The 23,093-nt window shown below is 40.5% G+C and overlaps 3 protein-coding genes across 5 annotated transcripts; 2 read left to right on the top strand and 1 right to left on the bottom strand.

The window, feature by feature from the left end:
* Window positions 1-956: 956 nt before the first annotated feature.
* LOC144654698 (uncharacterized) lies at window positions 957-3,408 on the bottom strand. Its single transcript, XM_078514914.1, has one exon. The coding sequence runs from the start codon at window positions 3,100-3,102 to the stop codon at window positions 1,054-1,056; it is 2,049 nt and encodes a 682-aa protein (XP_078371040.1). The 5' UTR covers window positions 3,103-3,408; the 3' UTR covers window positions 957-1,053.
* A 1,397-nt stretch (window positions 3,409-4,805) lies between these two features.
* Window positions 4,806-9,968, top strand: LOC144654665 (uncharacterized). The gene is made up of 3 exons (XM_078514863.1): window positions 4,806-4,902; window positions 6,772-7,314; window positions 8,216-9,968. Exons 2-3 carry the CDS (start codon window positions 6,798-6,800, stop codon window positions 8,809-8,811), a joined length of 1,113 nt encoding a protein of 370 aa, XP_078370989.1. The 5' UTR covers window positions 4,806-4,902; window positions 6,772-6,797; the 3' UTR covers window positions 8,812-9,968.
* A 2,410-nt stretch (window positions 9,969-12,378) lies between these two features.
* On the top strand, window positions 12,379-22,017 carry LOC144654664 (uncharacterized). 3 transcript variants are annotated; one of them, XM_078514860.1, is made up of 2 exons: window positions 12,379-12,576; window positions 19,428-22,017. In XM_078514860.1, the coding sequence occupies exon 2, from the start codon at window positions 19,457-19,459 to the stop codon at window positions 20,414-20,416; it is 960 nt and encodes a 319-aa protein (XP_078370986.1). In that variant the 5' UTR covers window positions 12,379-12,576; window positions 19,428-19,456; the 3' UTR covers window positions 20,417-22,017. The 3 variants fall into 3 exon arrangements, with proteins under 3 accessions (XP_078370986.1, XP_078370988.1, XP_078370987.1); XM_078514862.1 differs by lacking the exon at window positions 12,379-12,576 and adding an exon at window positions 17,827-18,507; XM_078514861.1 differs by lacking the exon at window positions 12,379-12,576 and adding an exon at window positions 18,540-18,712.
* The last annotated feature ends 1,076 nt before the right edge of the window (window positions 22,018-23,093 follow it).

Here is a 23,093-nt window from a genome sequence, read left to right as displayed (position 1 = left end):
TTCGTCATGTCTGTGACATCGGTGACATTCATATGCCCTAGACATAAAATGTTTCCCTACATGTAGGAGATACCAAATGGCATCCTTAAACGTTCACGTTCATTAACCAATAAAAGGTAGGCTTATCCTTAAGTGTCCCCAATAGCCCAATTTCGATATGTTAAAATTCAGCCTAAAACAATAGACCTCAGGACGAGGCTCCAGGGACCAAACTATAGAGTTTGTGGGGTTTATTCCCCGGAGCCTCGTTGTGGTCTATTGTTTTAGGCTGAATTTTAAAATATTGAAATTGGGCTATTAGTAATTTGCTCGCGCGCGCAACATTTGTTACCCCTGGTTACGGACACAATTTATGTCCGAGACAATGTTTCTGATTTTCTTTTTCAGAAATATTTTGTCTGCAACAAATGTTTCCAGGTTTGCACCGTATGGAAACAAACTTTTGTTGTGTCTTTCGTTTGCTTACCCAAGAAACATGACGAAAAACAACGTGCCCTCGTTTGCCACGGCTTATTATGCTGTGAACCAGGCTTTCCTGGGAGGGTTTGCGGGAACGGGGGGTAATCCCCAGGGAAGACTCGGGGTTTCAAGTGACGGGGATGATCGAAGGATTTTTTTGGGTTTGAAATTTTCGATTCCAGGATTATTTTTGGGTATGAAAATTTGGCAAGTATTTTTTTTTAATTTGAGTAGGGATGTTTTTGGGTATTCAAAACAATTTGAAGATTTGTGGTAGTGCCTTGGCTGCTTGGTTCTGCAAATGAAGTACAAATAGAGGGGTCAATTTTTGATCTAGGGATTTTTTGGGGTTATGTTGGAAGCCCTTGGGTTTTTTTGGGGTCTTGATTTTTGCCCCCATTCGATCATCCCCGTCACTTAAAATCTCGAGTACCCCCTGGGGGGTAATCCCCTGGCTTTACAGTAAAGGAATTCATAGCCAACAATTTTTGCTCGAGTAAGATTTGTAATCACAACGGGTAGGAAAAAACTTAACATCAATAAGTTTTAGTAGCCATTTAGTGTTCAAATCTGAAGAGTTTTAAGCCACTTTGGTTATCTTGTCATTAATTTACACAGTTCTTCTCTGAATTTAAAAACATCAAACATGTCACGCAAGTTAAGATTGCTTTCCAGACACTTGTAAAAATAGTCCGGACACTCGTCGCGAAGTGCATAAAGATAGAACAGTGTCTGTCCGTCCAGTCTGGGCAGGACTGCCTTACACACCTCGTCCAACCCAATGTCCTTTAACCAGCACTCCACCTCACGACTCGTCCAGCTGGAGATTCCTGCGACTGCTGGCGCGGCAGAAGGAAGATCTTCTTGTACTTGCTCAGCGTTTTCCAATTGACCGGCGTCCATGAGGTCATTCCCTTGGTCCTCCCGTGCCTCCCGTCCCCTGCCACCTAGCTCTTTCAACAGTTTCCCCACCCCTGCCTCAACACTGTACCGGTTTCTAAAGTCAAACCAAAGTTTTGTTCCAACGATCATTCCTAGCCAACCGTCCGGTTGATAATTGCGTTGCATCATCAAAGGAATGATGTCCTTTCTCAACTGATACGCGTATTCGGCTTCTGATCGACAGTTCGGACTTTGTTTGTATCGTTCTGACACGCAAACTAGCACAACAGAGGCATCCTCTACAGCTTTAGCCATGGCTTCTAAAGTGGACCCTCCCATCTGCTCCAGATCCATCCATACTCTGTACCCACTAGCCTGAAGCTTGTTTTTCACTTCGACTAACATTTCCTGGGAATCCCATTGGTAGCTGATCATCACGTGATTTCCAGAGACCTCTTTTGCCTCTTCAGCTTGGTTTCTTGCTGACTTTCCCTCAATCTCCCATAATGCACCTGCAGCACCCTTTTGAACATCCGGGTCTTTGCTGTGCTGTAGCTCGCGCAGAATGTCCAATGCCCCCTCCTCTTGAGTAATGGCTTTCTTATTGTTCTCGTCAAAAGCCAACATCCAAAGCGCTTTCACTGCACTTGCTTTCTCTCTGTCATCTTTTGAGGTTTTTATCATAGAAACCAGCAATGTTATGGCACCTTTCTCACCCAAAACTTTCTTGTTGGTATCGTTTATGGCAAGGTGACTAAGTCCCTCGGCAAGCTCTCCTGCTGAAAAGCCATCAAACTTTCGCCGTTCAGACTCGTTAGCCTTTTTCAAAAGAAATGTTAAAGTCACTAAGATTTCTTCATCAGCGACAACAAGCTGGTTGCTCTCTTCGTCCACCACGTAAGCCAAGCTGAGAAGAGCCAGGGGTGCAACGATGGGAATGTCCGATTTTGCAAAATAAACCAACGTTTCCTTGGCTTGGTAGTCGACGGCCGGCTTAACCTCTTCAGTCTTCCTAGCCATGTTGTACAAAATGTTGAAACAACATCCCAGAACTCGGATAGCTCGCACTGGCCTCAGACCGCCCTGTTCATCTAAAGTTTTCAGCATGGATTCCAGTTGTTTGCTGCTTTCCAAGCAAAGTGAAATCACCCCGGTTTCTGTTGCGCATGTCACACAGAACTGTTCATGAAACTCGGCAAAGTTCTGAATCACGAGTAGTATTAAAATAAGACTCTCTGATGCTAGCTGATCCTTTCGGTCTGTTTCAATATTTACTGGCTTATTATCGGCCGATATTATTCCATTTTTTTGAAGTGTCTGTCCGCTGTTGAGGTAGGAGTCGAACAACTGCTTGGCAAGCTGGTAGAAAAACTCCGCTGCCCCAATCTCGATGACGAAATTTGCAAGAATATCATATTTCTTTTCGTCGGTCGTTCCAGCCAATGTTCCGCCTGAGAAAGCCGCCTTTATGCTTCTCTGGCGAAGCTTAAGAGCTTCTTTGTTTATCTTCGATAATATCTGTTTGTCGTCGAGTGCATTCTCCGTTTCTGATAAACGTCGAAGCTTTTCGACGCTGCTAAATACTGCTCGTAGTACTCTTGAATATTCCGGATACTTTTGGCTATACTCTTGCAGTTTCTCAGAAGAAGATAGTTCTGTTTCTGATCCAAGCAGTGAATCTGTGTCGTCAAATTCGTCCACGAGTCGACGGTGCCCAGTTAAAACAACGGTTGGTCGATGATGTGAGCCTCCACATCCCATTTCTTTGACGCAAAACAGGCAAAAATAGTTCAAAGTATACAGTGTAAACTCATAATTTAAACTATTTACGGTGCGTATAGGGAAACCAATTCGTTTCAAGAACCACCAACTTAGTCCACTTCATACAGTAGCTACAGCAGCCCAGTGAGCCGTTTCTCGGTGTAGCGATCCGAATTGACAGTACAGTCAGAAAGAACTAAACAAACAGCTGTACACGTTTTAACGTTCAGATTATTTCGTTGGATTTCTGTACAAATCTGCTTGATTTCCCACTAAAATCAGCATGCTTGCGTGCTCAGCCGTGCTTGAAGCAGAATGTTTATTAGCAACAACTCACAAACTTTATGTTAATGAGTCATGCGCAGCAGCACGCATAGAAACGTTATTACAAGGCGCCCCGGTGATGCTAAATGAATTTCCTTTTAGAATGTTTAGAACTGATCGATATACCTAATTTTCTTTCTATACCACGAAAAACATCCACAGAATGGTGGCAAGGTTGAGTACCTTGGATGAGCATACCTTTGATTTTGTGACTGAGTGCCCGGACTGAGTGCGCCTTCCGCCGGGTTGTTTTAAATCACTGATGGGTTTCTTCTTTTTTTAACTTTTTTAAGCGGCTCAATATTAACTAGAAAAGCTCTTTCTAGCTTGATACTAGATATTGAGTAACTCAGAGTAAACCATATGATGTATGAAAGAAAAGTGGAAAAAGAAATATCTTTTTTATGCAAAACTCTGACCTGACTCTAGGCGGGATCCTTTGGGATTTTCCCGGCCCTGATTAATCGTCAGGCGCCGCTGCACGAGAGGCGAAAAACAAAGTGAACACTGGCCCAGTTTTTTGCGCGTCCAATTTTCAATCGGCTCGTCACTTCTCACTCAATAAAAAGTAAGGACATGGGTGGTCATGAAGATATAAATTTCGAAGAAGCGATGGTTCGGCACGTGCTCATGATCAGCGCATACATCCGAATGTAAAGATGGCCCGGTTTTTTTTTTTCGATCAGCCGAGCTAAGAATTTATCTGATTCAAGATGGACATCAAGTTACACCAGTCTAGTCAGGAAAGCGTTCTGATGAATGAGACATATTTACTGTACGCGCGTTTACACGGCAGAGAAATTTGGGTACGGACTCGGGGGGGGGGGGGGGGGGGTTTTAAAAAAAAAAAAAAAAAAATATTAACCAAAAAAAAAAAACCAAAAAAACCCCCCCCCCCCCCGCCGCCATATAAAAAACCCCCAAAAAATATTCCTGTCAATGCGAACACCCTTCCTAAAACCTCACTACGCCCTGACTCGTCACAAAAACAGTCCGGATTTCACCACTTTTGTAAAAAAAAAAAAAACAGTCAAATCAAAACGGGGCCATATATAGGCGCGTTTACACGACAGAGAAAATTGGGTACAGACCCGTCAAAAAATTTGTCCGCACCTAACCACTTTTGTGGAGAAACAGAATTTTCTGACTGGTCCGTACTCAAATTTTTCTGCCGTGTAAACGCGCCTATATATGGCCCCGTTTTGATTTGACTGTTTCTCTACAAAAGTGGTTAGGTCTGGAACGTTTTGTGAGGGGTCCGTACCCAAATTTCTCTGCCGTGTAAACGTGCCTTGTAACACACTCCTGGCTCAGGCTATGCGTGACTCCACGTGACTGACTTTAGCAAAACAAATCAGATTACGATGAAAACAATTTCATATATGCATAGCGCAAGTGAATTGGGTGTAAAGGGCACCGCGCGGCCGCGTCATTCAGAGTGGAAGCCTCCTTTCAGTCTTACAACCACGATCTGAGGTAAGTTAAGTTTCTCTCTTGAGGACCTTACATTAGCATTTCTTTCGCGCTGGAAAAACCTGATTGGCATAACAACTCACAAAGTGACTCGGTGCATTACTTCGTACGTTACTAAGCTGTCAAGGCTATCAAGTGATATGTGCCGACAATGAAACATCGCCGAGTCTTCGCGATATGTTGAGTGCATTCGTGTCCCGTTTCTAAAGAGAGGTTTTGAAGGCTGAGCTAAGTTAACGTTTCAAAAATTATTGTCATCTTGCAGTGTTATTGGAAGTTTTCAGGTATGTCCAACGTAGGGCGGCCGATCAGCCCGTTCTTTGCTAAAGAGCTGCAACGTGACATAACACATATATAAACTTTTTTCACTCAGAATGGTCATTTAGCAATCATAACATAGCGCCGTGTTTTTGCTGCAAAATCTAACGTAAATTCGATTGATCATGCGAAATCTCATGATCACGCCATCGATCCCTCGAGCTCTTTCCGCAATTAAAAGACTTCTCACAAAGAAGCGGAACACGAAAGCGAAAGTCTACATACCTAAATATCTCTCTGAGTTGTTGGAGCAAGGGTTAATTCAAAGTATGACCTGCTGTCTGATTACCCAGTTTATTTAAGAATTTTCTTTATTTTTCTTTCGAAATTTCAAAACCAGCAATCGCCTATATTTATAACTAGAACTCACATTCTTGTCGCTTATACCCATTGAACCGGAAATATATGGAATCTTTCTAGAAACGGAAACTTTCAGTTTCACTTTTTTTAATCGACACATTCTAAACTAAAAAAATTGTAAGATGATGTTACAGCTGTAAGCTATCTTAAAACTCTTTGGTTTCCGCCTTCCTGCAGTATTTTATTCTACAATATGTAAGAAGACTATTGACTAAGAAGCTACTAGAAGAATTGTTTGCATTTATTACTCTAAACCACATTTACTAAGCACCGACCAAAACCTTGCAGTAAAACTTGTCTTAATTGATTTTTTATTACATTTATAAAGCCACACTGGTGCCGAGAATCTTTGCCTGTTTTTGTAAACCTGCTAAGAAGTGGTCTTTGTCTTTGAATACGATAACATTTGTGTGTATGACGGTAAACAACTTTATGGAAATATCGTTCAGTGTATTTGCATAAACACTGTAAACATACATTCAAAGGAACATAATGGAAAACGGTCGCCCACCGAAGTTTCCCGAGGAAGCACTGTGCACATTACATGAAGCTTGTTTCATAAATCCTGCATGTTGTATCCACCGAAAGTATTGTGTGGCATTTTACTCTCGCTCGCTGCAGCCCGGGCGCTGCAAGTAGAACAAATTAAATATTGGTAAAATTAAATTCGAAAAATATGCAGTCAAACAATGGTCACTTTTATGAATTTAATGCTTGGCTGCATAGGATTGACTATTCTGCACTCAGTTTATGTAGTGAGACTTCTTATTTTTTCATACATGATGCATTAATCACACTCTTTTTCAAGTTGAAAAAGTTGACACTAATATTTTTTTTTTTTTTTTTTTTTTTTTTTTTTTTTTTTTTTTTTTTTTTTCCCCAAACCCTCTTTTTTTTTTTTTATATTTAACATATTACAAAAAAAAAAAAAAAATTGTTAAAACTCCCCCCGAAAAAAAAAAAAAAAAAAAAAAAAAAAAAAACCATTTATCTCAAAAAAAAAAAAAATTTTTTTTAAAAAAAAAAAAAAAAAATAAAAAAAAATTGTTAAAGTCTTAATGGTTGTTCACGTCTTTACTGAGTTTTAGGCATGAAATCACAAACAATATTACAGAAACAATATTGCTCTAATCATTACGTCGCTGCACAAACAGTCATCAATTAACCTTAAACTCGTCGCTTTTATTTTCGCAGTTTGGTGTTCTTCCTTATTTCCCACGATGATGGCTAATTCACTTGCAGCAACTCTCATCCTAATAATCTCGCTGTTCACTGCGTACATCCACGTACAAGGTGCAGGGATCGATTCTTGTGATGGAATCTCGAACACCACACGATCTCAGATCTGCCTGGATGGACAGTGTCCGTTTGTTTGCGGGAGCGCCAATCATTCAGAGTACTCCAAATGCGACCAGGTGTGCGTGGTGGAGCCTTGCGCCTCCTTTAGCTGCAACTCTTCAGACTGCTTCCAGCGGTGCCTGGCGGGTGGTTGTGACTCGCTGAAGTGTTCAAGCGGCGACTGTACACAGACGTGCCTTAGAAACTGCTCTCTGGTGAACTGCACTGTGTCGTCCAAATGTAACCAGCAGTGTGAGAAGGGATACTGTGGTCTTCACGCTAGCGGCAGTGGAAAGGTTGTTCAGATTTGCGCTGAGAAGTGCAGTGATATCAAGTGTAAGGCTGACGATTGTGGACAAGTCTGTGAGGGGGAGGGGTGTGGTTTGGAATGCTCCAAAGGTATGTGCAATAGACCCCTTTTCATCCTAGTCAAGTGGTCCCTCGTGCTTCTCACCCTCCTCCATGAGAGCGGTTTTCTAAGAATGTCGCAAAACCAAAACTAAGTATCATACCTGGCCAGTGCCAAAAACCAAAATGCTGAGTGTAAAAGTCAATAAAGTATTTAGATATCCATTGAGTTTAAAAAATTACTCGGAAGACATCTGCCAAATCACAACAAACCCAAATAACGCAATGGCCGTTTTCATACTAGAAACGTGTTACCCGTCTGGACGAGCTTCGGCAAAATTGTTTTGTTGCTCATCTGGTTATGCGTCTCTAGTATAAAGACGGGCACAAGAAGAGATACGCGTCTAGACGAGCTTCCTTTCGTTATCCGTTTTTCAAGACGCATTTCGAAAGCAATGGCAAAGCAATCCGTCTCTTTCATGGCAATTGATATTCGGAAAGACCTTCCATCTTCTTTGAAAGACTTAAGTGTGTTAGCATTTCCCAAGCAAATAAAACGTTACCTCCTGTCAGAACAAAAACTAAATTGATTTTCCATTAAACTAAGTTTGTAAATTCGTAGGTCCTCCTTCCTTCCTATTAATCACCTGCTTTTTATACTATTTATAACATTAATTGTATGGGGAGCTAACTTGAAAACCTACCGGTTCATTTAGCTCCCCAGCTCAATACTTAATTAACTACAAATTCCTGTAATACCTTTTTTCTATTTTATTAAGAATACGAACAAAACTGTAAACTTTAATATGAGCTAAATAAAATTATTATTTTTATTATTATTATTATTATTATTATTATTATTATTATTATTATTATTTATAAAGTAACTGCGAGGTTTCAGCCACGTAATTTTGGAGTAACTTTGTTTAATTACGTTTTCGAAACATTTCAGGTACCGGGGAGTGTACACAGAATTGCAAAGGACCTTGCAACATGCACTGCGAAGCTTCATCAAAGTGTGAAAGCAGTTGCACTGGAGGGAAATGCAGGTTGGAGTGCAGCAACAGTAACACCGACCTCTGTGAACAAACCTGTGCTCACGGAGCCTGCGATATCAAGTGCACAGCGATGAACTGTGAAAGCTCATGCTCAGGAGGTCACTGCACCAACTTCAAGTGCACCGCTGGGGGTAACTGCACACAGAATTGCGGGCACAACTGTACCAACATGAGGTGCACAGCAAAGGAGTGCGATCAGATCTGCACTAAGGGCAACTGTAAAATGTATTGTGAGCCGGGTTCAGAAATGTGCATCATGTCCTGTCCTGGTGGAAACTGCAAGCTGCACTGCGATGGAAGCAAGTGTAAACGCGACTGTTCTGGAGGCGGATGTGAGCTGTCTGGATCAGGAGAAGAAGTGCAGAAGCCGACAGTGAAACCGCCGCCGCCACCGGTCAAGCCAAAAGGAACCGCATCAGGGGTGATGTCCGTGGCTCTGTCCTTGTTACTCCCTGTGATAGCATACATCCTTTCTGTGTACGAATACTGATGGACTAAGTAATGATTTTAAACGGTTATTACTACATATACAAGTGCGAGGTCATTATACAACTTTGCTGTTAATAACCTAATGTTACAGTAATTTACGTGCATTTTTTCGACTTTTAAGTTACAATTGCAATAAAACGGTAGTCAAGTTTTAAATTAAAGTAAGCAAAGTAAAGTTAAGTAACAGATCTTAACTGATCCTTGAACGGTTTTTGTAGAAGTAGTGAGCTGGAGTCAAGAAATGGTCGGTCCATTTTTTTTTCGTGTATACTTCTCGTTTTGGCTAATGAATAATCTAACTTGATGTTTGCGCACTAGGCATAGAATAAATGGATCCATGAATATTCAGGTCAGTTTCCCCTTAAAAAAAATTTTTATTTACGAAAAAAATGGCTCAGCGCGCAATACATTCATCTCCTTCCCCTTTGAACGCCGGCCACGCAGGCTAAGGGACTCGGAGATGTGGAGCCGGAGGGAATTCAACTGTATACATGTTTGTAGATTTTAGCGTTTAGTCCATTTAATTCCTGTGTATGTAAAGTGTAAAAAGCACAGGGGTATAGAACATATTTTATCATCACTGTGTACAAGCTTTGTGAACATTTTTTATTCGATTTATATGCAATGTATTGCGGTTATAATAATTGCAAAATATACCGGTTCCGCTAAACAACATTTTAGTTTAGTTTTGATTGTTTTGTTTATTTTTCTGTTTGTTTGTTGAAGCTTCTACTTCTCTCAACCAGCGAAATAAATTACAGCTTTTTGTTATTTTATTTTATTAAGTTAATTTTTTGCAGTTATTTTAATGTTTTCCGTAGTTTTACCCCAACGTTATGTGTTTTGCTATCATTATAAACCGTGACATACCTATTATAGACGATTTAACATCCTGTGTGTATGTGGCACATGATTTTTAGCATCTTCAGCTATAAGCCGGGTTTACAAGGGCAATTTTTATGTGACAATTTTTATGTGACATTAATGACCTACCTGGGCTATACTTATAAATTTACAATTCCTTAAAAGTAAACTTGATTTTGAAATGAATCTCGATACGTGTGCGAGTTAAACGTGGGACGATCAGCCAAGTTGCCTCAACGTGATGTGTGGTATCATGAGATCTGGATAATCAAACAATAAAATTATTAAAGTGAAGTCTTTTCCTCTTTTAATGTCCGTGCAGATTAATCCACTAGTCACGTATCCAATGTCAGTTTTCATTAACTTCCTTGTCACTGAAAAAAAAAAAAAAAAACGTTTTACCCGGCCCTTAACTGCCCATGGAATGATGACAGATTTTTTTCGTGATTATTTTTGTGTTTTTTTTTTCACAATAAAAATCCACGGTAAAATTACGCGACGTTTCGACCGTTTGTCGGTCATTTTCAAGCTAAATGTTAAGGTGGCTCGACCCAGTTTTTCTGCGCCTCTCCCTCGGTCCCCCGGCACGCTCGCCCCCCCCCCGCCCCCCCTCTCCCCCCCCCCTCCCCCTCCCCCCCCCTCCCTCCCCCCCCCGCACCCGCCACTCCCCCCCCTCACACCCCCGCTGTCCCCGCCCCCCCCCCCCCCCGGCCTCCTGCCTCTTTACCGCCCCCGTCACTCTTCTCGCCCACGCGTGCCCCGCCCCCTCTTATCCCACGCCCCCAGTCGTCTTTCATGTGTGCTCTCCCTTTCAGGGTCGTTTCGCGACAAGAAATAAAATTTCATAGATATATATAGTGACAAAGAGGTAAAAATGTGTGAAAAATAGTAGAGATATGTAAAAATTTATGTAAAAAGAATTTACAAGTAGGTGCTAAAAACAAAAAAAAGCATGCAAAACTAAAAATTATTTAAAAACTTTTGAGTACATTTTTTATCAATTAGTTTAATTAGTTTTGGATGCTTTTTATTGTTTTTATAGCCAGCGTAGCTTGGCGTTCTAGTCAGTCGGGGAGAGCGAGAAATCGCGCGCGCAAACAAAGCGACGTATATTTTTACATATCTCTACTTCATTAATATTTTTCACACATTTTTACCTCTAGATCTGTCACTATATATATCTATGCAAGTTTTATTTCTTTACCTTTTAGCTTGATAATGACCGAAGAGCGGTCGAAACGTCGCGTAATTCTGTTGATTTTTTTATGTGAAATGATTTTATTTCTTTTCCTTTTTATCACGAAAGTAAGGAGTCGAATGATTGTCAACTCTGCATGTTAGTGTTTTGATGTACAACCAAACTCTCAAAACTAAAATGAGAAGAAAAGTATAAGATTTAGTAATGAGAATTTACATTTTGAGTTTGGGACTGAAGTTGAAAGGGAATCAATTTTGAAAGCTGTGTCATAATAGTAAGTCGCGTAACAGAAATTCAGGTTGTCTGTACTAAAATATGCTGTAGAAAAAAACCTTAACATATCTTTAAAATAGAACTCACATTATCCCTTCAGCTACTAGAAATAATTAGCCAGAGAAAGAATAAAGACTGGGTCTACAATTAAATTTTCCTTTAGAACTCGCCGCAAACGTCAAAGTGAAAGTATAGTTTTTTTACCCTTATTTAATATAGCTTCTATATTTTGTCCTTAGTTGAAAGGCGCGGGACCGGCTGCCAAGCGGTTTGTAAAAAGCAGTTATTTTCCTCCGTCGCGTTAAATTCAAAGAAAATACGAGAAAAACCCATGTTTTTATTGAATTTGTGGAAGTTTCATGTCTACTGCTAAAGTCAGTTTCTTGATATCATTAATCACGTGACACCGCCTGATCATTTTAATAACACGCCGTAAATTATCTCTGTGCAGCTGCAGCCGGCTTTTATTTTCCAAACATTTAAAATTAGCTTTAAACCAGCATGGAAAAACACGTTATCGCTGGAACAATCCACGGAAGGATATTCTTTCCCTCTTCTAATAATACCACTTTTAAAAAGGGGGATTTTTCGTCAAAATGGTGTATATATTTTAATTTGTGTTGTTTCCATTGTTTTTCATGAGTACACACATGGATCTGTTGCTGGCTGAATACGTAAGCTCGCCATTACAAACGTAAGCATAAATAATTCACAATGGATTGCACCAGGGACTTTAGGGGTTCCGAACTTTACAGACAAACAAGTTGGATCGGGTTTTTTCGCTGCCCAACACTACAGAACATGCCGAATATTGCGAGCAAGAAAATATTGTTCCGTCGAAAAGTCGTTAATTTTACTGGCGGTTTTGACAGGCGCACGTATTTTTCTAAGAATGCGAATTTTAAGCTGGGATTTTAATTTATATCATTCTAGCGCGTGCAATTTGAATGAAAATAGCCCTTTTTCATTGACAATCGGCGCGCGTAATAACAAGCTTGGCTTATGATACTCGCCATATCTGTTTGCCAAATCAGCTAAAGCACTGAAAAGTTCGTGAGAGCATTAGCTCCTTATTTTCTACGAATAAATAAAAATGATAAGTATTTTTCTTTATTTGTTTCTTACAAAACTGAGTTGATATTTTATAGCTTGAAGACCGCTGTGGCCAACACGAATCCAATTACGCATTTTAGGTTGTCAATTCCATCTGTTCGATTTTGACAAATTTACATTCGGCCATTTGCGTCACACGATTAAGATATACGAACGAATTGTCAAAGAGTCGTTCACTTTATTGCCGATGCCATTTGTGCCGTTTGTTTTTCGCTAGTCATCAGCTAAAAAATACCATTTGAAAAGTCTCGCACCGACTAACATTTATAACAGTCTTGCAGAAAGCGGTCAACCTGAATTGGAAGGTTTCATTCACTGGTAAGCGGTCTCACAATTTTCCTTTTCTAGGACGGTAATTTATTTATAAACGCGCGTACGATGGTTTGCGCTGGGTCCTTGAAAGTTTCCAACGCAAAATAATGTTACCGTTTGGTCGTAAACACCCTAAAACCTGCTTTAAAACTGCGTTAATATGAACCTTATGGGAATATAGAAAGCATTGTTGTTTGATTTTTCGCTCTTAGTAGCCTAGTGAGTTGCAGAAAGAAAATTAATTTTTGCCAGTCGGTCGTTCATTTGACGGTTCCCTTCTTCCAAGGCTAGCAGACGGCTGCGACTACCTACTGATCATGAACAAGCTTCAATGCTCGAAGATAGTTTTTAAAGCTACGACAAGCAGCTTTTATTTAACCGGCGAATGGAAAGCAGTTTGAGGGTCTCTCCGGGTATGGACACTTATGCATACGTGCATAATGTTTTTAGTCCACCATCACTCAGAGTCGAAGTGGAGAACGGCTACGGGATATTTTGAGCTATTTGTTCGCTACTTTCCGACGCCACTTTTAATTTTTCTATTGATGCATTCAGTTTGTTTTCAGAAAGTGGCGCTTTAAAAAGCTTCGAAAGCTGAAATTTCTCCCTTTTTTTTCGAATTTTTCGATTTTGTGACGTTTCATCTTTCTCATTACGCCAAAAGGCAATCGCCTGTCAGAACAAAAAAAATTAAAATTTTTATCATTTTCGTGATCAGCCAGTATGTCGATGCAGTTCTTTTAGCGTTTTGCATAACCTAAATGTGTTTTTGTGCTGTGTTTATATATAGCTTGGACAGACATCTGTAACGCTTGATTCATACGTACATTTGTTCAGCTTGGCAAGCGCACTTTTATGCATATCGAATGAAGTATTTGCATGCTGGAAAAGCGGTTGTTTTATTATAAAATTTGTGAAGTATACAATGAAGCCTTTTCTGATGCAGTTTCTAGAGGCAGGTAAGATAGCCTCTATTCTCTCTGCTAGAAAGGAAACAAAGTAAGTCGGAATATTGTATGCCATATTAATATTTCAGTGAGCAAATATTGACTGTAATAGAAATTCTAAAAAGGTAACATATGGTTAAACTTTTTCTTCAAATTGAGTACCTTAAATGTGAATGCCTACGACTAAAACGTCCCTGGTTTGCAATAAACAGGCGAGTTTCGAGGCGCCGTGTAAAAGTTCTGTTAAAACGTGAAGCTCGCGGGAGAAGCGGGGCAAAGTTTCGCGCGTTTCGGTCTGACATGGCATGACATGGCATTTCTAGCCTGAGGGAAGATAAAATTAGAAAACAAAACTTTTGGGTCATTGTAAACGATGACAATTAAAACTAGACTGGGGGCGTTTAAAAACTGAAGGGATTTTTCAATCGATTAACAACTGATGTTGCGTTAAGGCTAATTTTGATGCCGTTGAACCGAGGTAATTAAAGATGCTCCTAAAATTCACGCGATAATGTTCAATTTTTTTTTCCTCGCGTATTTAATAAACAACTCTAATAACTGCAACTTTGCGAGAGCATCATTTCTTTATACCGGGACTCGAATCGAATTGAGCTGCCGGGCATCGGGAAATTCGAATAATTTACCAGAAAACTTGTAATAACATATTCTGCCGCTCATTGCAAAAAAATTGTCGGGAACTGATCGCTCATGACATCGAAGAAAAGAATCAGGAGTGCTGCTCAAAAAGCGTTAATAGTTTTCTGATTTTCCGGGTTTGTCGGCTCAAGAGTTTGCGATCCACTTTTCGTATAGCCAATTTTTTATTTATTTCTTTGTTATTTCTTTTTGGCGATCACAGTTCAGTAGAATGTGTCTCTTCTCTAACCGCGTGAACTCGCGCGCGCTCGCCTCGCACACTACACGCGCGTTATTAAAGAGCGACACAAAACCGCCTGTAAATGCTTTACAAAATTAAGGAAACGTTTTTAAGGCGTGCGCTTTAGTCCATGGTGTCGTTTTACCGTTCATTAGAAATGGACCAATCTTGCTGTTTGTTTTTCTCATGATCAGCAACAGAGTGAAGAGCTTATCGTAAAACGTTTGTTTATCTGGAATGATTTGCATGAAAGCCAATATTTTTGACAGATCCATCGATAAAAGTTTAAATTTTCTTTAAGCATCAAAAACTCACAAAGCAACTGAGCTTAATGTCTCATTTTTCACCTTAATTCATCTTTTAAAAAAATGGCATTTCCGCTAACTTTCCATTTAGGACTTTACAGCTACCCACTAGCAAAGCACTTGTACTAGACGCCTCAAAAGTACTCGGTCTCTAGATTATGCACGCTCGCCACAAAAAAGAATAAAAGGCGGATAATCGCATTGAAGTTAAAATTAAATTGTCTTAAATAGTAACTCAGAGTTTTAAGCACTCGAATGTGGCTAGAAGCTTGGATAAATGAGTTTTTGTTTTTTGCGCTAAGCTCGCACGAATTTTGCATGTGTTCACGCTTATAATAAATCATTTTCGCGTCATTTCCTTCAGCCCGGATGAAATATCCAAACGGTAATTTCAAGTGATGACGTCAAGCAAACCATGTTTTTATTCAGCGTTCTAAGAGAATGTGTGTTCACGGCGCGTTTCAACAACATATAGCCATAACAAAGCACCAAGCGTTTATTTTGGCACGATACACATTCACACAGCTTCATATCACACGTCTCACGCTGAAACTTCAAATAGACGAGGGTTGGCAAACTCAAGCTTTATCCTTAATATAGCTTCTTTAAACCTCTTAACAGTAGCCGACAATATAAATACACAAAACACCACTTAATTACGCAGTGGGCAGTATAATTTTGATGCGTCAAAGAGCTCTTCAAACTTCAATAATTACTACATTTCCAAAGAGCTGTCTTTTCTAAGACGACCAAACCCTATACGCAGCTAGAATCCCCGCGTGCATTTGGAAAAAGGCTTAAAAGTCGCGTTTCTCGCCAATGTTTTTTCTAGCAGCCTCGACAGCTAAACAAAAAGGCAAGTGTTTATATTTGCATATTATTTATTATGGTTTAAAAGACGAAAATAACTGAAGGTGATGTAATTATGCTGACATGTTTTATACAGTTAGCGAGGAAATGTTTATCAGACTATAAATCTCAATATTATGGCCGTTAGAAGTTAAACTTGCCAATACTTTGCGAACATCCCTGATCTATACAACTCAGTATTTAATAAATGTCTAAAAGACGTGGATGTACAATAAGGGCCGAATCGCACTAGCGACGTTTGTCATGACATGCCGCGCGTGGCTCTGGGCAGGTGAGTCGCTTCGTGCCGGCTCCCTGTCTCTCCGGCGTCGCCATTTCGTCCCGCGGTCCGGCTCCGGGGGTCTCCCTTCTCTCCTGGCCCCCTCCTCTCCGGTGCGGCGGTTGTGGGGCACTCGTCCGCCATTGGTGTGCTGTGTGGTCCAGTGGGCCACTCATCCACGTATTGTTTCTGCATTCGGGGCATGGGAATGCGACTTGTCAGTCCTCCTCGGGTGGCCCCCGGTGTCCGTTTCTTCCCTTGTCCCGTCGTCGCACTGTTGCATTGTTGACATCGCGTGCACGCGGACCAATCAGCGCTTCTTGTCCTGTTGGACAGTGTGGTCTCGCGTAATCCACTTGTGTTCTCAACAAGTGACTCATTTTGGAATCTACCATTTGTTACAAATTTGTCCGCTAGTGCGATTCGGCCCTAACTCAATTTAAAAATGCAATTTTGGTGAGATCCAGTAAATACGTGTGTACTCAGAAAAACAACACAGTCAACAAGACATATATTATACAGCAGCTATGTAAAGAGAAAATATACTTAGAAAGTAATTGAAGGAAACTGTCAGCAAACTCGCTGCAATTCAGATCAGAGTAAAACACTTTTAGTTTTAACTTTAATTTCTTTTTTAATGCACGAATAGCTGCAATTTGTTGATTAGCATGTACATGCTTTGAATTTTAAACTGTGGAGGTATGTTTTGGTTGATATTGGAGTTCCACGTGCCTATGGCTAATTTTTGTAAGAGGCCCAGGGAAGTGATCCAAATCTTAAGTTCCTTTTCCGCTTATGAAAGTGACTATGTCATGATCGATAATTGTGGTTTTACTAGCTAAAAGCATAATACTCGTATTTTGGTATCTGGAACTTTAGCCTCTCAGAAAAACCGGAACTTAAGGCTAATTCACAAGAACTCTTTCAGCAACACTTTGTGTACATTCTCGCAAGGTAATCATAAAGAGAATTCTATTTATATTTTCGCATGAAAATAGAAAATCAAACTTTGGTGTAATTGTGAAGTTGCAACAGCCTTGAATCAATTGTTAGGTTTTAGAAAAAAAATATTTGTGGTAAACATTATGCCACTCTGTCGTATAAGAGAGGTCTCTTGAAGTTAGTAATTTCAATATCAGTGGCCCACTTTCTCAATATTAAACCCAAGCAGCGGAAAAGTTATTTTCCTGTTGCCTTACCTTATTTTTGCTGAAAATATTTTTTTCGTCGCATTTTGATACTATTTGAAATAACGTCAAATACATACATACAGCCAGCAGTAAGCGCGGGAAAACGTGTGTGAGCAAGTTACGATTGGTTTTGCTTTTACTTCCGACTGGTCGAGAAAGTGGCGCGAGTTCGGTAAGTAAACCAATCACTGAACCGTTACTATGACTGAACGTAGTGGTGCAAATTAAACCAAAGCAAACGCAAATTACTTTCAATACTCTAGTGGACTTAATAGACTTTTTACAGTAATCTTTTAGGCTTTTCTTCAGTTTTGACTTAATTTACTTATATTTAACAATTAGACTCGTGCCCGGCTGGCGGTCCGGGGCGCCGGCTCGCTCCGTTGTGCCTCTGGCTCGTCCAGCCGCGCTCGGTCTGCCGGCGCGCGTCGCTCCGGGTCACCTTTTGTCTGTGGTTGGCGCGTGTCGTCCGCCGGGCTCCCGCCCTCCCGGCTCCTCGCCCACATTCACTCTTGTGGGTTCTCGTCTGTGTTCGTGTTTCGGCTTTCTTGGTTCCTCTTCGTCGTGCGGGGTGGGCCGCTGGCTCGGTCTGTGTCCCGTTCTCTTTCCTCGGCTTCCTTCTCGGGCTTTTTTGCTCTCCTCCGTCCTTTCAGTGGGGCATCATCGCGGATGCCAGCTGAGTATATAACACACATTATAAATAGACACCGAGAGTAGTAATGTCGACTTCTTCAGGATTTGAGGAGTTTTCAGACCAATACGATGATAAGATAGCCTTCGTAGCAGGCGCCTGTGTAAAATTTTGAGCGCGTATTTGGAAAACGTGAAAGGCGCGAGACGGCCACGAGAGGTAAAAAATGCCCTCTCGCGTGGCCGTCTTCGTCTTCGTCTTTCGCGTTTTTCAAATACGCGCCCAAAACTTCACAGGTGCCTGCTACGCAGGCTAGTGATAAGATAGTCTGGCATCACATTGTTTTTGTCTCGGTTCCCTCCGGAAAAAATTGTGATCTATATTGAATCGAACGAAAAATAGTAGAGTTCCTTTTCCTCTGGTGGGGGATAATGCCAAGAATTTTATTTATAGCCGGTTATTTTTATTTTTTAATTTTGTTGTTATAGATATCCGTAATAGAAATTAAACTGAAAAAGTTGGCATTGCCTTTCTGACGTGAGCGATCGATTTATACGCCATTGTGAACGGCCAGAAATAAACAGTACAAATTCTAAATAAAACTACATCCGCTTAAAAAATGGAAATGAAAGTGTTAAATGTGATACCTTTGTTTGCATGAAACCCTTAAGCAAGGGAGAATTTAGATCTGACTCCAAACCAAAATTAAACACGCGATTTTGAAATTGAACTGAATTTTAACTAAAGCTTCCAACGTTAATTGCTGTCGACAGGTAATTTGGAGACAGGCGTGCAAGAAACGATTGACAACAAGCGCAATTGATGAAATGAATTATTGAAACACTGAAGTCCTTTGACGTAAGTCCGGTGTCAGAAAGTCCCATGCCTTTGTTGTGATAATCATGTTTCAATGAATTTTCTCGCGTGCTCCAAAAACGATCAGGCAAACTTTTTCTCATTCCGTCAACATTTTAAGAAATAAGATGATGGATTTTCGCAAATGACTCGATATTTTACATATAAGATGACTTGAGGGAAACGTTTTATTAGCTTTTCACTAAAGGTAAGGAATACTAATTTTTATACGGATGAATGTTTAATCGTGGAAGACAGCAGGTGTAGTAAACATGCTAACTTTAATATCGATGTACCTATTTCGCAAGTTTTAGTTCGTCGCAAGAACTACATGAGTTTCTTTATGTACATTCCTAACAATCATTCAGGGGCTATAAAACGCGCTCGAGGTCAGCTAAAAATGATTCATTAGAAGTAATATATACAAAAGGGCCGCATAAAAGAGCGATGTAATCGAAACGTTTTTAATTTACGCGTTGCTATTTAATAAAACAAATGCGAAATTAAAACACTTTTTTCCTAAATTACAATCAATTAGTTTGGTCGAGTCAGTTGCGCTCTAAGATGAGCATCAAGAAGTCCCAGTTTTAGAAGATAATGCTGTATTTCATACAAAGATTAAGTCCACAAGCCATTTAAATATATCAGTTTTTAGTGCATGGCTTGCGTGAGTGTATTACAAATGTGTCGCTTAGACTTTTGTGTATTATGTTTTTATTCACCTTATAACTACAGTGCCTTTGTAACGAGTTTTCATTTCGTTTCATTTCTTATAAAAAAATTAGCTGATACGGTTTTAACTGTAATTGGCAGGCAAAAACGTTTCTTTGTCAAGGCGATAATCATGACAGTGGGTTGGTATACTTTTGTAGCCATATTGATTACGGTTATTGTTGTTGTTTCTCGCTATCTTTTCTTTATAGGAAATGAAGGCTTAGAAGAAATTAAAGAAATGGCTAAAAACGAGCAGCCATCGTGTTCGTATCAAACAGACAACACTGATTTGGCGGGAGAATACTGCAATTTGAAACAAATTCAGGATGCGACAACAGGAATGAAGGTTGATAAACCCACCACTCAGACAACCCAACAAGGTGCTCACCCAAGCAGCTCCGCTAGACAGGAAAATAACAACATCAACCTGTCGCCGAAGCAGAAAGTGTCACGCTCCAAGTCGACACCCGACAGCTTAGCCCATGGTCAGCCAGATGGTGTTTCTCCCAAACAAGCGAACGGATACCAACAAGCAAACGGCCCTTTCGTAATAGCTCCAGGAAGGAGAAGTACTGGTCATGTTAAAGCTGGAGGCAGACGAAGTCTGGGCAATCTCTCTAACAAAGAACCTCCAGCGCCGCTTTGTTATTTCGCCTACCTTGGCAGGCTTACCCCAGCATCCAAAGGCTCTCAGCGGGTCCCGGGCAGGGGAAGACTTCCCTCCGCTCATGATATTTTGGCGGATCGTCCTGTAATCCTGACGAGCACATCAATTGTGTCTCCGTTCGCAACCAATGTTATTTGCCAAGAATTTGACGCGTTTGAAGAGCAGGAACGACGAGGGGACTGCATGGACCTATTGGACTGCTGCACGTGTATGTGCTGCGTCAAGGGACTGTTCTACCACTGCACAAAGGACACAAAGGATGAGGGACAAATGGCTGATAATCCGTGCTCATGTGCGGGGCCCGTCAGTGGGTGTGTAGCCCGATGGGGTGTCATGGGGCTCATGTCGATGTTCATGCCCTGCTTGTGGTGTTACTTGCCGTTCGAGGCTTACTTCAAGTGCCAAGACTGCGTGAGAAGGATGAAGTACAGAAATAAACACAAGAACGCTCACGTCCCCACCATAAGGTATTCACCTAACGAAGAGCCATCGTCAGTATCGATGGATTCCAGACATGAAATGGTGATTTAGAATTTACTGAAGTCCATTTAGTTAAGACACGTAGGAGTTTACGTCGGAGGACTGTAGATTTTTCCATGGGATTAAATTAGAAGTTCCAGATAGCAGAACTATAGCAGACATCCTGTTGCTACGAGCGCACCTCGATTTAGTGGCGAGTTTGGAAATCAGGGCCCGGTTGTTCAAAGTTCCTTGATTAAGCTAATCCAGGATTAGCGTGAAATTTGATTTAAATTTTATTACATTTCATTAAGGTTTTCTGTTAATATTTTCTGTCCCCCAGTTTTGACGTGGACCAATCTCAAACTTCACAAAACATTAGCTATGGAAAACCCTTTAAAACAAGAGAAATTAAAACCCCGATCATTTTTTAATCCTGGGTTAGCGTTAATCGCCTTTCGAACAACCCGGCCCAGGCATTTCGAGAGCTGCCTTAAAAAGTGGTGTTTGTGCACCTGACTGCCCCGCCCGCAAGCCCTGATAGCCTCTGTGAGTCTACAAAAGACCTGTTCTTGCGGGCAAGCCCAGATAAATAGTTAGAATTTTTTCTCAGCGTTATGATACTACAGTTAAAATACCGGACAAGGCTGACAAGACGACTTGAAGCTGGCTAGCAAGGTTTTCGTTTAGAGAGCCTCCGATATTGTCGTACTGCACTAGTCTGAATTCGCAGTACATTGAATATTTATTTGTCAAAAATTGGCCTATTAGACGGGCGTGCCAATAATGGCAAATATTGAAAAAGACAAGGGGCCCCCCTGGAAAAAGTGGGTTGCAAGATTGTCTCGCGAAATCATCGTCGAGCCGTTGCAGCCACGGAGTAGAAAGGGTGAATTGCTCTGTCTATATAAAATTGTGCATGTGCGTGTCATAACATTAGACTTAATAATATTGGAGTTATTTGATAAAGTTCTCTTCCGTGTCCATGCTAGGCCCGCTCAAACTTTTATATTCCTTTTTTAATTATGAAAATATTTGGAAGGCATTTGCAGAAAAAGAAAGCCTGAATGCTGAATTGATTCTATCCGGCCTCTTCAACCACTGACTAACAAAACAAAATTCAGAATGTACAAATGCTATGTACAAGTACAGCGGTTTACTCTCAAGTTTTTCGAAAACACGCATAACTCAAGTGGCGCAGAGCCGCACACCGTGCGAATTAATTAGCCCTCGTCTCTTCGCACTGAGATGGATAAATTTAAGTTTTGTCCAAACTAATGAATTCCGGAGCAAAAGCACAGTATCCAACGTAGCTCATAGTGAACTGTCGAAAACTGTTGAAAATGCAGGATTTACCGTAACCATTTCTTTCAGTTCATCAGTGCTTAGCAAATGCCAAGAAATGCAATTCTTAACCATGTAATCCTCCTTTCATCAAATTCGTCAACCATTTTTGTTTTCCACTGAGCTATAACTTTGGACAAAACCTGTTGAGACAAGCCCGGAGCTTACGCACTTTGTTGAAGTCAAGTGTCTACAACACACTACAAAAGTAATTTCCCTAGCTGCTTCCTCCCCTGACTCAATGTCACACTCCATGTCATAGTTTTCAAAAGAATACAATATTGTTGCGTTAAGATTTGGATCAAGCAAGTGGGAGGGAAAGGGAGGGGAGGGGGGGAGGGGGAACGGAGATTACTAAAAATGCATGGAATGTTATAATAAATTAGCACAAATTAAGGCTGGTTTTCCCTGGGCATAAGCAAATATAAGCACTAAGAAGGGCAAACACATTCATTCTTCTTAGTATGCTGTACTCTCCAGGAATAAGCATAACCTAGAACGATCCTAGAAAGAGTCCGGCGCGCCCTCGCTGACTAGAACTAGAATCGGCGAGTCCTACAAACAACACTCGCCGACAAACAACGGAACTGAGACTTCTACTTTCTGTCCCAAACTCGGCGGTCCCCGCCACACCTACCTCTTCCTATCCCCTCAACAATCCCAATCATAATATTCTCGCCCACTTTTTCCTCACCTTTCCCCGTCCTCCTAACTCCCTTCCCGCTCACACTTTACATCAAAACAATAAAAAAAAACCCCTCCTCCGCTCCTTTTGTCCTTTTCTTTTCCTCTTTTTTTTAAATTAAATTTTAAGACAATAAAAGTTGAAGTTGAAGAAATAACCATAAGGACAAGAAAACAAAATTGTTCATTCTTCTTGTGCTTATACTTATTCCTAGTGAGGTCGACTCTTATGCTTGTCCCAGTGCTCAGATTTATATGCTCAGTGAAAACCAGCTTTTAATGGCAATGCTCAACAAATTTGGCCAAAATAGTAGAGTTGAGAATAGCTCATAATATCTTCATGCTAGTTTGTATTAGACTTTATTAGACAACTAGACTTAAATGTGACTTCCATCCAAACACAAAGGAGAAATGTAGCGGACTTTAATTTTTATTAATTTTTTAAGGATGTTGTTGTTGTTGTAAACATGAATTCGATATAAGTAGGAATAATATAGAACGAAATAAGAACAAACATTCTGCTACTCGATCTTAAGCTAACTTGAGTATAAAATTAATGTACGACCGGTAAGATAAATATGTACATAGTTTCATACTGATATGCGCGTGTTGTTAGAATTTAACATTCATTATCAGCTGAATATTTAAATATAGAAAAAGAAAATTTTAGCCATGATCTGTTGATGACGCGTTCTTTAGGTCAGAAAAATATTCCTTTCTG

Source organism: Oculina patagonica, chromosome 5, assembly GCF_052425735.1.
Source record: "Oculina patagonica isolate OP01 chromosome 5, crgOcupat, whole genome shotgun sequence".
NCBI lineage: Eukaryota > Metazoa > Cnidaria > Anthozoa > Scleractinia > Oculinidae > Oculina > Oculina patagonica.
The sequence above is the reverse complement of the archived record's forward strand: the minus strand, read 5'-3'. Positions and strand labels throughout refer to the sequence as shown.

What these genes read in the sequence shown, in the direction of transcription:
- LOC144654698 (XM_078514914.1), bottom strand. Translation starts at nt 3,102, where the DNA reads ATGGGATGTGGAGGCTCACATCATCGACCAACCGTTGTTTTAACTGGG.
- LOC144654664 (XM_078514860.1), top strand. Translation starts at nt 19,457, where the DNA reads ATGGCTAAAAACGAGCAGCCATCGTGTTCGTATCAAACAGACAACACT.
- LOC144654665 (XM_078514863.1), top strand. Translation starts at nt 6,798, where the DNA reads ATGATGGCTAATTCACTTGCAGCAACTCTCATCCTAATAATCTCGCTG. An exon ending in TGGTTTGGAATGCTCCAAAG is followed by an intron (nt 7,315 to 8,215) that starts GTATGTGCAATA and finishes GAAACATTTCAG; the next exon opens with GTACCGGGGAGTGTACACAG.